Genomic DNA, 14,161 nt, shown 5'->3' on the forward strand with positions numbered 1-14,161 from the left:
AAATAAATAAATAAATAAATAAATAAATAAATAAATAAATAAATAAATAAATAAAATACCTGAACTAAAGCCCTTCAAGTTTTACTATAAGAGTCTACTTACCCTGTTAGCTAATCAGTGAATCAGTAGTATATGTATGTCCATATGCATACTCATTTCACCTCCTTTAACAAAGTATGTGTTTAATTTTTTTGTCTTTTTGAGACAAGGTCTCCCTGCAGCCCCAGTTGACCTGGAACTCACTATATAGATCAGACTGGCCTCAATCTCACAGAGACTGCTTTCCTCTGCCTCCTGAGTGCTGGGATTAAAGGCATGTGCCACCACACTATCTATATTTAATTTTAAAATAGCTAATGTGGCAGTTTCTAAAATTAGTACTATATTCTGTAGTGAAAAAAAATCTTACTGCTGCTTAAAAGGGCACCAGCATGCTTGTTTAAATTTAGAAAATTTTTATATGCTAAATAATTTACAGACATGTCTGAAGTTGCCATCCATTGCAATCTTAGATAACCTTTTCTAGGGAAATCATTAAATTCTGTCAACTGAACACCTTTTTACATGACCTGTTAATCAAGGAATTATATAAATAAAGAAAGATTAAAGAAAGAAGAAAGGAAATATGTTGTACTAATTAGAAAGTCAGTTTTAAATCTGGAAGAAGAATGTAAGAAGTAGACTGATGCATAATTCAAAACTCATTTGTTGGCATGGATTTTATGTTAATACTTAACATTTAGTATGCATAGCTTATGGGACTAGCTGTTTATAACAGCATCACCTTGGATATTCGTTTCCCTCCCTGCTGTTACAAGAAGTTATTGAGTCCTCCCATCGTACCTAGCGATCAAAATACACCAGTAGGCATCTGCAGTGTTGCCATTGATGACTTATGTCAAATTATGCCTGTAAGTATAAGTTATTAACATCCTGTAGTCTAACTACCTGTAGTTAACCACCTCTCCCTAATGCTGTTCCTATTTTATAGTGTGGTTTCCTCTTTGGAATCAATCATCTTTCCCATCCAGCTTTCGTTCCCTCCTGCCAGAGCCAGTCACCTACTTTGCAATGTGCCTAAGAGCTTACAGAATAGAACAGACTTTGAAGTCTGTAGATCAGTGATTTGAATCCAGGCTGTGTCTTACTGGCTTTGTGAACTTGAATAAGTTATTTAACCATTCTGGTGGGTCCAGTGTCCTTATGGGAACAATGAGATGGTTTTTATTATTTAAAAACAAATGGTGATAATCATATCAAAATTGTACCAAACTAGATTTGTATAAAAATTTATGGTTTTAATGGAATATAAATTTATTATGTAAAGTATTGAAGATCATTCTAATCCATGACATTACTTATCTTTTTAAATAATTTAGTATGTAATTTAAAGTAATTTTTATGAAACTTTAAAAAAATTGAAATATTGAGACAGTTCTGTTTTTAAGTTCTTTTTAATAGATAACTGAAGTTATAAGAAAACATTTCTTCCAGTGTGCTAAGTCTTTCTTGGGAGAGGAGCACACAGTAACTGAAATATATAAGCCACTAAACATATCAACTGTGTGTCTTATGTTTAAAGGTGCATCCTAAAAGAGTAGTGATTTTTTTAAGAAAATAAATTCGAAGTAATAAAGACTAAAAATTCATAAATAGTAATGTGGCAGAGAGTAGTGAATTATGCTGGACATCACAATAGAGCTACACTAAGCTTAAGAATGGACCCTAGAGTTAGACCTCTGTTGTGTGAACTGGATAATTTCCTCCTGAATTGGTGGTAATGGATTTTCCCGGGTCTCTGAATGGTGGAAAGTATTAAGAAATATCTTGAGTCTTAGAAAGTACATCTCACGTATTTATTTTAAAATCTGAGTTTATTCTTTTATCTCACATTTTAAGCGAACCTTAGTATATCTCCTTGGCAATTTGAAGTAATGCTTGTTGTTTTAAAAAGACAGACCATAGATTTATTTTTACAGGAGTTGGCCCATGGATTAAGTGAACTCTTATCATATGAAGGCAATGTTGAAGAAGATTTCTATTCAACATTCCAGGTACTGATAAGGGCATGTAACTGTTTGTCAGCCATCTATCTCATATAGGAAACTGCCATTGTTATTAAACACTTGCTGTTAAAAAAGATGAACAAGGATTAATCAGCACATATAATCTCAAGGAAGGGATCTTAAGCTGATTGTGGTGGTTGGTGCACACCTGTGATCTTGGCCCTCAGGAGGCTGAGGCAGGAGAATCAGGAGTCTGAGGCCCATTGGGCTACATTATAATATACTATCTTAAAGAATTAATGGATCAGCTATTAATTAATTTTACTTAATTGATCCATTAACTAAAAAGAATCAAAGAACCTTAACCTAGTAGCATGGTAGAGACACTGCATGCGAATAAGCATGTGGAAATGAAGTCACCAAGGGTCTGTTTGCATATTCCCTTGACTAATTTGCTTTCTACCAGAAATACCCCCTTTAGTGCTTCAGAAAAGGAAGTTAAGGAGTAGAAGCCTAACTAAACCACACATTTCTACTGCTCATATCATAGAGATGGAAATTACAGTGATCCATATAACTCCAAAGACCTGCATGTTGGCTGGGGGCCACAAGTTCTGTGAGCATCATAAAGTATTTAACTGTATTGACAGATAGGATTAAGGACCTGCTTTTTTACCTCATAATGCCCCCTCTTAATATAAATGTCACAAAAGTTTAACCTTTCTGTAGTTGTGGCTTAAAAGGAGGAGAAAAACCATTCTTTTACAGATTTATTCACTGAAACCTGTTACTATATCAACAGTACCAATAAACACAATATTATGGTCTCTCCCATCAGGTTTTTCAAGAAGAATTTGGAATAATTAAGTGTTATAATTTAAAACCAGGGGGTGATAAGATTCCAGTTACCAATCAGAATAGAAAAGGTAAGTCAGACACCATTTTTAATTACAATGAATTAATATTTTCCAGTTACTATTACTATATAATGGATGTAAATTGCTTTCCAGAGTATGTACAGCTTTATACTGACTTCCTTTTGAACAAATCTATCTATAAGCAATTTGCTGCATTTTATTACGGATTTCATAGTGTGTGTGCTTCAGATGCCCTAATGGTGAGTTTAAACCTTTAAGCTTTCAATTAGGTGGTACAGTATAACACAAATAACTTAAATATTCTTCCTAGATAATATTTAAATATTATGTCCTGATAATCTTTGAACATCAGAAAATGTTTTCTACTTTAAAAAAATAGATCCAGAAATAACATTAGTTCTCCCATTTCAACCTTACTTCTGTAGAAATATTTTTTTAACTGACTTGAATTTTCTTCCCCTTCTGGTATGTTTTATACTATGTGTTTTAGGGCTTTAAAAACTTCTGGTGGCTGTAGAGTCAATGGACAAAGCACAGAAAGTTAATGTCTGGCTCCAGGGAAAAAGCCACAATTTCTCACTGAGAGAAGAGCATGTTGTATAAGGCCTGCTCCCTGTCTGCCGGCAACCTGAAGTTTGTAGTTCATCTCCAGAATCATGGTAGACTCTCGGAGTTCATCTGTCTTAGCCATGTGAATTGGAGTTCAGATGCCATGATGGAAATATAATATATTATGATGGATCCTTTCACCCCAGCTACCCAGGGCACATGCCAACATGCCTCTTGTATCTCCATCTGCTTTGTTGAGAGACTGGGGTAGTCTTTCATTTGAATTATTTTTCATTGAAGAAAGAAATGAACTCTTGGGTTACTTTGGGGCAGGAGCAAGTAGCCCTTTCTAGCTTGTTTTATAGTAACCTTTATAATATATTTGATGAAAAATGCCTTTGAAAAAGAGGTACTTTGTTGAGCTGTAACTTTTATGAGTCTCTTTGATAGGGGAGGCAAGAGAGGGAAAATGAAAATGAAATGGTATAGCTTTGTCTTGTTTTTCAGATCTGATCTCTAGGTGGCAAAAAACCCACCTAAAAGGTACAAAAATAAGTGAGCAGCACCAAACAGCTGCAAGGCGTACACGACTCTACAGCCGCATAGGTGTGAACATTGGTAGGAAGCAGGCAGATCAGTAAATAGTAGAGCTTTGTGCTGCTTGTGAAGAAAAGCGAATTTGATCCATGCTGAGTCATTTTCTTGGGTTTTCTGGCAAACTACTAATTACAGTTTTATAAGAAACAAAATACCTTGCTGTAGTAGGAAAATAACATTTCCTTCAAGAAAAAAAAATCATTTGATTTGCTAAGAAAAGTGATGATTTGTATGATTTGATGTGGTGAAAACAGTTCATATTTCATTTTAAGGCCATCATTTTTAATTATGACCTTTGACATTTTGACAATTATTGATAGCTGCTTCGTCCAGAAGAGGTTGAGATTCTGGTCTGTGGAAGTCCTGAGCTGGACATGCATGCTCTGCAGAGAAGCACGCAGTATGATGGCTACGCGAAGACTGACCCAACCATAAGGTGAGCTCCTGAGGAGGTGGGCTTACAGAAGTCACTGCAAAATAGGATGGACTTGCTTACTTATAGAACATAGTATTAGATCAGTTAGCAAATATTCTAGAGTCCTATCCTGTCTTATTTCATCCCTAGAAATAAGAAAATAGTAAAATATGAAAGCATTTAGCAGTCCCCTTGAGAGAAATTTATATAAATAATTTTCTATCAAAGTACAGTGTTTTACTTTAAAAAATAACTTTGATCCCAGAGTTTCAAGGATGCTGTGTTTATAAATAGCACTTTACTAGCTCTGTGTTGAAGAACAAGACTTGGAAATTACATAAGGGACAAAAATTGGTTCTACACTATCTTCTACTACTAAACTACTACTAAGCTTAGTTATAGAAATGTTATTTTATATTTCAGTATTATATATGCTTAAGAAAAGTTTCTCATAGTCTGTTTTTATTGCTTTAATATAATCATAAGTGTTCTCGGGATATTTTTTGTAAATTTCCTTCTGTAGATACTTTTGGGATGTTGTGCTTGGATTCCCTCTTGATCTTCAAAAGAAGTTGCTACATTTTACTACAGGAAGTGACAGAGTACCTGTGGGAGGGATGGCCGATTTGAACTTTAAAATTTCAAAGAATGAAACTTCTACTAACTGGTAACTCTGGATTATGGCTTTATTTTTAATCATAACTTATTGCTAATTTTGGATTTAGAAGATTCTTTCAGTCTGAAGTCACTTTCTTGTAAAATTCTTCAGAGTACATGTGCTCTTGAAAGAGACTTTGGCTGAAGTTCTCAATTAGTGTTTGACACATACCTGTACTAACTGATGATAATTTACTTCCATTAGCTTTTTACGTGGCTTGGGTCCAGTATTTGCTTCTTGGTCTCTTTTAGAGCCTAGCCTACCTTATAGTATCATGTTGTCTCGCCTTCATTGTTGTGTAACTGTTTTTTATAATTAGGACAAATATTAAATTGAGGCTTCTTGGTTTGCTTGTGTGTCTGTGAATAGAACTGTCGTACTGGTGTCGGAAGCACTTCTGGGAGAGTCACCTTTTAAAGCTCATGCTCCTCATGTATGAAGTGGTAATGATCGTAACTTTAAGCTACTTTCTCATCATGTTATGGGTTCAGGCTGGTCTTCCTTCTGTCTGTTATTACAATACCTTGTGATTTCGGAAAGTAGTTTGAGTAGACACAGCTTTGAGGCTATCATTTTTCCCCTTGGGTCTACACACTGAACATACCTTCTATCCTGCCACAGTCCCTAGTTTTAGAACTTCAGTTTGTTCTTTGATTTCCCAGTTACCACCACCTGGTGCTGTTACATTTTATCTCCTTACTGGTTTAGTTAAATGACTCCTTCCTGCTCAGGTTCTTTCCTTTCTAGTTGTGTTATCCGAAAAAATTCATTTTCTGTAACACTGCTTAGATCCTGATGGTTCCCTGGGTGACAGTAGCTTTACTGTACCCCATCAGTTTCAGTCCTAGAATTCATTTTGTTCTATGCTTTAACCAACTGGCTGTTTTGCTACCTCCTTAAAATATATTTTGCCTTCCACCCTCCATACCTTTAATTTGTTCCCTTCGCACTTGGTGTGTGCTTGCTACCTTCTCATGAAGGTTGACTTTCCCTGTAAGACCAAAAGTCATCATTCTTTCAATGAGTTCCTCCAATATAGAAGTAATATGCTAGCTTTCCTATTTCACCTTAGATCATAGTCATTTAGTTCAAGGCATAGGCAGGCCTTGCATATCCTTGTATTTGCCATCACACTCCCTTATTCCTGTTCTTCTAATGTAATTGGATAGTTGACCGTGTCACGTTGATGAGGAAACATTAATCAACTCAAAGTCCCACAACTGGTGAGGAAAACAGTATTTAGATTCAGATATGTCTGGCTCCAGACAAACTGCTTTTCAAATTAAAGTTCTGTGAGAGCAGGTGTATTGCTTGTCTTGTCTGTAAACATGGCCTTGCCGTCTGGAATGGTGGGTGACATTTAGCATTCACCAAAGGAAGAGATGTGAAACATTATCAGCATAGGTCTGAAAGTGTCTGGTGTTTCTAAAATGTTCCTTAGTCATTTTGTATGTGCTTTAAAACTCGTATCTCTTAACTCATTTTTTTCCTAGGTTACCTGTGGCTCACACCTGCTTCAATCAACTTTGCCTTCCTCCATACAAGAGCAAAAAAGACCTGAAACAGAAATTGATCATTGGAATTTCAAATTCAGAAGGCTTTGGACTTGAGTAACCTCGAAGACTTGAAATATTTATATGTAGCACTCACTTCCCTCTTATTGTGCCTTTAACCTTTTCATGTTTCTGTCTCAAAACAGTTTAACAAAGTTCGCCAACTTTAAAATGATGAAGGGTGTTTCTATAACCCAGATACAGAATGAGTGTAGTAAAGGCATGATTTTCTTTAAAAAACAAAACAAAACAAACAAATCCGTCAGTGAGGAAAAGAGCATATGGCAGGGGTAGTTCTTTATCACTTCTCATAAGTTGTTTCCCACAGATGTCCACTGGGAAAGCCAAGTGCAGTAAGAATGGGTTTGTGATGTAGTTGAACCCAGTGGCAGACGTGCTGCCAGCACACTGTAGCAAAGCAGACAGCTACATTATCTTTAACATAAGGCATGTAGCCATATTTTCGTACAAAGGTAAACAACAGTATAATTGCAAATGCAGTTTACAGGGTCTTTTGATATACTGGTTTGGGGGTCCTATAAGATCTTTTCAACTGTTGCTGAAAAGCATGTAAATAAGTACATAATAGCCTAAGAATAATGGGATTTTGATAGTGCCATTTATTGCAAAAGATTTATTTTTACAAAGTAAATTTGGGGTTTTAGATGTGTATACAGCTTTTACAAATCAATAAAGATGATTGTACAAGAGTATTTTCAGACTATTGGATCCAAGGTTCTATTCTTTTAGGTATTGTTAGTCTGCATGCACAGTGGAGGTAAACCAGTTACTCTGTAATATTGTATAATGATCATTTCTTAAAGGTCACACTGAGAACAAGTTAGATCTAACTAGTCATTGATTAATTAAATCGATTACAAGCACAAAAATGACTGCTTTTTATATATTTTGATTGATATACAACACTCATATCTACATTTTTTGATCGCCAGTTATACTGAAACACTAACTTTTTGAAAAGGTAGGATAAGATATTTGACAAAAGTGAAATACAATAATAACATTTTGTGTCAAGATGATGGAGCTTGGTGTAGAAAGAAAGTTCAACATTTTGGCTAAATGTTTGTTTTTCACTGGATTCTAAATATAGCAAATTCAGAAGTACCCTTGTTTTCCATTTCTAATAAGTAGCATGTAAAAAACTGCATTTTTAAGTCACAGGGTTTTTTTTAATTTATAGCAACTGAAGCAGTTTTATTAGCATGTTACAAACATTTCGGTCTCAAGACTTCTCTTATCTTTTGATAGCTTTTCTTCAGAAAACTCTGAAGTTACGTTTGCAATAATAATAAAACCAGCATTTAGTACCAGCATATGATTCATATGCACATAGCTCTGCCCAGATCACGTCCTTGTTGCTGTGCTTCCTGCGCCCAACCAGCAGAATTCAAGGGTGAAGGGGCTCATCAGCTTGTTCTCCAAGGCTCAGAAGCTAGCCCACAAATCTTCGAGGAAAGGAGTCAACTTCACTTACTTTTCTGCTTGAGACTGTAAATGACTACTTTTCCATTCGAGTATGTACTAAAAGGATCTTCTTTACAATCTTGGAAAGCCTAAGACAGTTAAAGGCATATTTGGTTTACTGTTTTTAGTCCATATGCAAATAAAACTGCTTCCCTCTTACACTGCTTGAACTAGAAAGTAAGATGTCTAATGTAGGTTACTTCTAACTCATAAGCACAAAGAATCATGTATACAAAACCAGACTTAGTGTTTTAAGTAAAATGTAAACAAAGTTTTTATTTGGTAGAGATGATTCATGGAAAAATAGTGTTCGCTTGGTCTGCATGTTTAACGATGTGTTCGTATTCGATAGCTATGTCACTTTTAGTAAGTATACAAGCAAGCCAAATTTTAAGTGACAAAGTCCATAAATAATGGGAATTTTTGTTGTCATTTATTAAGTTGAAATTTATAATCATTTATTACTTAATTGCACATTATTTATGCTCTGTTTTGGTTTACAGTGTAATAATACCTCATTTAAAAAGTAAAAACCACTACTGTTACATTTTGTTAATTTAAAATTAGAAAATTCCTGTAGCTTTTTAAATATACAATCTGTTAACGAATTCCTGTTTTTTGTATCTGCCATAGTAAATTAAACATTGCACAGTATTTATTAGTATTTATAAAATGTCTTGTCTTTTTTTTTAACTTTTCATTAATTTTTTTTCTGCATAATGGAAGTTTTTAATCAGTCCTTTTGTACAAATCTGTATTGTGTTAAGTTGATTTCTGTATGAAAATTTTCAAATATTAAAGTTACACGGTCAGTCAGGCTTTAGTTCAATTTTTGAACATTGAACAATCAATTAAAACCATAGATTTAAAATATAAATACAGAGTATTATTTATACTACATTGAGATTAGTAAAAAATATTACACTATTAGTGATAAAGAAAATTGCTAAAAGTTGTGTTGTTGACACTCAGTATAACCAGTTTCTTTTCATATTTTTAATATAAAACAGTGTATGTCCGCTGTCTGGATGATCACACAGACAGGGTGTTCCACCAGATGAATATGTAGAAGCACTGAAGCTCGTGCAGAAGCAGAGTCCTGAGGACTACTTATTGGCAGCAAATAGACAGCTTATATCTTCAGTATTCCTCCTTAGAACCACTCCTTTGGCATTTTCCTCTCTTGCCCACATTGCCTAAGCTTAAGGAAGAGAGAGAAGAGAGCATGGGGTAATCCATAAGCAAATGGATCTATTTCTAACATTTAGGAATTTTATTCCTTATAAAGAACCTTCAGGAATTATTTACTATGGAGGGAGGACTATGGATGTGTGTGCAAGTGGATGCACATGTGGAGGCCAGAGGTCCATATCAGATGCCTTCCTCTGTTGCTCTCCACCTTAATTTTTGAGATGGGGACTCCCACTGAACCTGGAACTCACCATTTCAGGGAGCCTGGCTGACCAGTGAGTCCCTGGGATCCACCTGTCTCCCAGTTCTGGGGGTGACAGAGGCTCTGGCAATCCCAGCTTTTATGTGGGTACTAGGGATCTGAACTCAGGTCCTAATGTTCACACAGTAAGTACTTCAGCTACTGAGCTATCTCCCTAGCCCCTCTTGTGTATTGTCTAATCTTTTTATTAATAGTTATGTTGCTACAGTTTGAACCCCAGATCTTCCAGAAATAGTGACTTTGTAAGAAAGACTTAAGGTGAGGGTTTTTTTTTCTTTCTTTCTTTTTTTCATTTTAGGAGGACACAGATCAGTTAACCCAACTGGCTCTCCATCCTCAAAACTCCAGTGTTTGACTTCACGGGTAGACTGCCTGAATTTTATCGTTTACTAGCTATGGTTCCTTGGCCAACCTAACTTTCCTATGCCTCGATTCCAAAATAGAAATAAAAATGGAAATAACCAAGCTACCTAAGGTTTTTAGGGGATGTTGAGTTCATGTGTGAAATGCACAATACCTTGTGTACAGTGACTGGTATAAAGGTGCAAGGCAAATGGTGCTAATGTGGTAACATCTTAAACCCCTGCTTCTGAAGCGGTCTGTCTCATGTCACATTCAGCCAGAGATTAAAGAGCACAAGGTACTTTTGAAGCATGAAAATTGTATCAGGAGAATATAAATCTAGACACAAGGCTAAAGAATTTTTATTGATATACGAGACAGGGTTTCCAACACTGCTTTACAGAGATGTACATGCAAGGTATTTTAAAATTCAAAACTTTAATGAAATGTTTTAAAAATAGAGATCTTCAGCGAGTAACAATACTGAAACAGCATGTCTCTACACTCATGTCTAGCAAATGTTAAATTTTGCCAGGCATTTTTTTAAATAAAAGATTATAGGTGAAATTGAAACTCCTTTTATGTTTGCTTTTAAATTTATTATTTTGGGGGGTACACATGATGGGGGGCCTTACATTGCCATAGTGCACATGTGGAGGTCAGAGTAGAATCATTTTTCTCCTTCCACTTTTAGGAGGGTTCCAGGGCACAAACTTAGGTTTACGTGGCCAGCGCCCTCACCCACTGAGCCATCTCACTGGGCTCCAAAGCCCTTTATGCCCTTTCCTATTCCCAGTATACTTCATCTCTGTTCCCCCTTTAACCTGTAGCTTGTGTGAATCCCTCCCACATCTTTACATTTGTATTATGCATGTGTCTGTCTGTATGCACTATATAGTATCTATATTACCTAACAAATGTCTATAGTTTTTTTCACTCAATCCTATCTTTTCTAGACTTCCCTAATGGTTTACTAATATATAATTCATCTACTTTCACCTACAGAATAGAGCCTTTTGCATGAATACACCTCAGCTTGTGATCCATTGTCTTACCACTAATATGTGAACCAGGCTCTGAAGTGTGCCATTAAACATGCACGCACCAGTCTCCCTAGATTGCATCCCAGTGGAACTACTCAGTTGCAAAAGTTTCTTTTCAGCTTTGCCAGATTCTTATCCACCTGTTCCCCAGAATGGAGGCTCCAGGGTCCTTCATAAGCTGCCATTTCTCAGATTCTCAGCACTTGGTTTCAGAACACCATTTTCTTTATGAAACAATTGTACTTAAATTTGTATTTTCACAATTGTTAACAGCATTGTGCACTGTTTACACATTTACAAACCTTTCAGATTTCTTTGCCTATTTTTTCACTGGTTTTTAGGAGTTATTTCTTCATTCTGGATATCACTAATTCTTTGTTGACAAGAGTTATATTGCTTCAGTATGAATCTCAGATCTGCCCATAAATAAGTGACTTTGGGCAATTACTTATCATCTCTTTGCCTCAATTTACTCATCTCTAAACTAATACTTAGCTCATATAATTGTCAAATAAGTTTATGTGTAGCTGTGTGTGTGTGTGTGTGTGTGTGTGTGTAATATCAGTTCTAACTTCTAAGTATTAATTGTGTGTGAGAGTGGTACATGAGGGTTCTCTAGAGGACCAGACCAATAGAACAAATTAATAGTGCAACCGGGATTCATTAGATTGGCTCATACAATACAGGTTGGCTGGTCCAACAGTGACGGGACTCTGGAGAGGCTGAGAACCCAGTAACTGGCTGGCTGTGAGGCCAGATGAGTCAGCAGTCCCAATCTGGAGCTGAAGGCCTGGAGGGCTGCTACATCTACACTGGAAGGCCCAGAAGCTGGGTTCTGACTCAGCAAAGGGTGGCAGCAGTGGCAGCAGGGAGACCTGCTCACCTCAGATCGAGGAAGCAGCGGCAGCACTTTTCCCTTGGCCTTCTTCATATCTTGGCTGCCACTGCAAGGTGCTGCCCACCAAGGGTGGGTCTTCCCTCCTCAGTTAACCCTTCCAGTAAACACCCTCACAGACACACCCAGAGGTGTGTCTCCTAGTTGATTCCAGATCAATCAGAGGAGTAACCTTCACAAATGGCTTACATTTATACCTAACCAACAAGTGTTCTCTAGTATTAATGTTGGCATTGTTGTCATTGCTCCTGCATCAAGTGCAGTCTTGTGCTGCATTTCCAGATGCACACAGGCCAAGTCCCAACTCTCACACATACAGTATCTCTACATGAGTCCGTGTATACAGCTGAAGGCTGTGTAACAAGAAACTACCAGACAGGATAAACCTCCAAGTTGTTGTACAGGGTAGTCCAAGAGACTCCCAAAATTATACAGGCTATTGCCACAGCCCTTGATTGCCTCCCAGCACTTGAAAATAAGACCCTATTGCTGAAGAGAGGACAAACTTCTAACATAGGACTAGGAGCAATTGAGCTATAACTGACCGGAAGCTACTAAGGGAGAACATCGATCGATGGTCCAACCCCAGCTTTAAGGCCTAATAACCATAACGGTGATTGACACAGCAAACTTTATTGGTGCAGTAGTGACACTTTTATCGTGGGGGTAATCAAGAGCTACCTAATTGGACTTAAAACCCACTCAGTGGACAGGAACTCGTGTGGTACTGTAAACAGCCAAATACACATGACTGGAGAGGTCATAGATCTTAGAGAAAACCCTAAGACTGTCACATCCCTAGAGTAATGTAATTTCTTACTATGAGCAAAATATGGATCCTTATATTTACAGACAGGTACGCCAGTCACCACTCATCAAAGAAGCTTCTTTTGCAACAGATGGATTCTATTACAGAGTTCCACAACTGGTCACACACAGAGAGTAAGTGTCTGTGAGATGCCTAACCCTGAGTGACACATCTACAGTGGAACCTCTATACCTAAGGCTCATGGAACATAGTGGAACAAGGGGTAGAGCGAATACGAGTGCATCTATCAACTCTCATCAATGAAGCTCCCTCATGCAACAGAGGGTGATGAACCCAGAAGGCCACAAATGGCTGAAGGATAGAGAATAAGAGTCTGCAGAGTGTGGGTCCCTAAACAGAACTGTATTAAACCTCACCTACACAGGGTTCAGGGGCCAATGCAGAGGAAGGGGCAGAAAGTGTAAGAGCCAGGGAAGGAGATGGATGACCGTGTGGAAACAGTCTTGCAGGCTCCTTACTCATATGAACCTACAGCAATGGTGTCAGCACGTACAAGACCCATGCAAACTCGAGCAGACAGTATGTTTTATTGTCTCTTTTTGTCTCAGTCTTCTGATTCCGTTATGAACACTGGTCTCATTTTGTCTTCTCTTTGACCTCAGGATCAACATGCTTCATCTTCGTGTTGCCTCTTCCATAGAAGCTTCTTCCTTGGTCTAAACACTCAACCCTTCACAGTCAACTGGCTTCCCTGACTACAGGCTTTCTCTTCTACTTAGTCCAAGGTTTCTAACAGTTAACCTTAGAAAAATTCTATTTTCATTGGATGCCTCCTTGTGAAGAATCTAAGGTATCTCTGGTGCTTCGACCTCCTGATTGCAAAGCCTATCCTGAGCTCCACTCTTCCTCAGCTTCCAGTAGGCTAGCACCTTCATTGTTTCCTGAACATATCCCATTCAATCCCATCCCAGCTCAGCTTACTGCCTTCTAAAGTACTTTCCCTTGTTCCTTTCCAACCAATCCCTGACCATTCCAATCCAGCTCCAGTATCCTTCCTTCTGCAATTTCCCCAAATCAGAATTCTCTCCTGGCTGACCTTATCCTGAATCACTACCCCAAAAACAGGACATCCAGCTGGAGGGAAGCTAGTTGTCCTTCATAACCATCATGTCCTCATTTCTCAGGCTGCATTAGTGCTTGCAAACATATATGGTTAAATATTTGCATGTCTACAATCTGAAGAACAGACATTTCCTGTGTCCCTACTTAACATCTCACAAGTGCTAGGTTTGGAAATTCATATAAAATCTGATTTGGGGGGCTGGAGAGATGGCTCAGCGGTTAAGAACACTGGCTGTTCTTGCAGAAGAGCCGGGTTCGAATCCCAGCACCCACATGGCAGCTAACAACTCCGTAACTCCAGTTCCAGGGGACCCAACAGTCGCTTCTGTCCTCCACGGGCATTGTACCACATGGGTACACTTACCTACATGCAGGCAATACATGCATACACATAAA

The 14,161-nt window shown here is 37.5% G+C and overlaps 1 protein-coding gene across 12 annotated transcripts in view; it reads left to right on the forward strand.

The window, feature by feature from the left end:
• Positions 1-7,531, forward strand: part of Hectd2 (HECT domain E3 ubiquitin protein ligase 2) — a 406,920-nt gene extending 399,389 nt beyond the window's left edge. For 11 of the 12 annotated variants that reach the window (XM_029554335.1, XM_029554338.1, XM_029554334.1 and 8 more), the window contains 7 exons: positions 753-911; positions 1,980-2,054; positions 2,845-2,932; positions 3,017-3,123; positions 4,351-4,466; positions 4,969-5,112; positions 6,597-7,531. In XM_029554335.1, the coding sequence (XP_029410195.1) occupies positions 753-911; positions 1,980-2,054; positions 2,845-2,932; positions 3,017-3,123; positions 4,351-4,466; positions 4,969-5,112; positions 6,597-6,717 (810 nt within the window). In that variant the 3' untranslated portion in view covers positions 6,718-7,531. Of the gene's footprint in view, positions 1-743; positions 912-1,979; positions 2,055-2,844; positions 2,933-3,016; positions 3,124-4,350; positions 4,467-4,968; positions 5,113-6,596 lie in introns of those variants that run through there. The other variant, XM_029554341.1, reaches the window with a different exon arrangement.
• The last annotated feature ends 6,630 nt before the right edge of the window (positions 7,532-14,161 follow it).

This window comes from Nannospalax galili, unplaced genomic scaffold (genome assembly GCF_000622305.1).
Source record: "Nannospalax galili isolate Female #2095 unplaced genomic scaffold, S.galili_v1.0 scaffold384, whole genome shotgun sequence".
Taxonomy (NCBI): Eukaryota; Metazoa; Chordata; class Mammalia; order Rodentia; family Spalacidae; genus Nannospalax; species Nannospalax galili.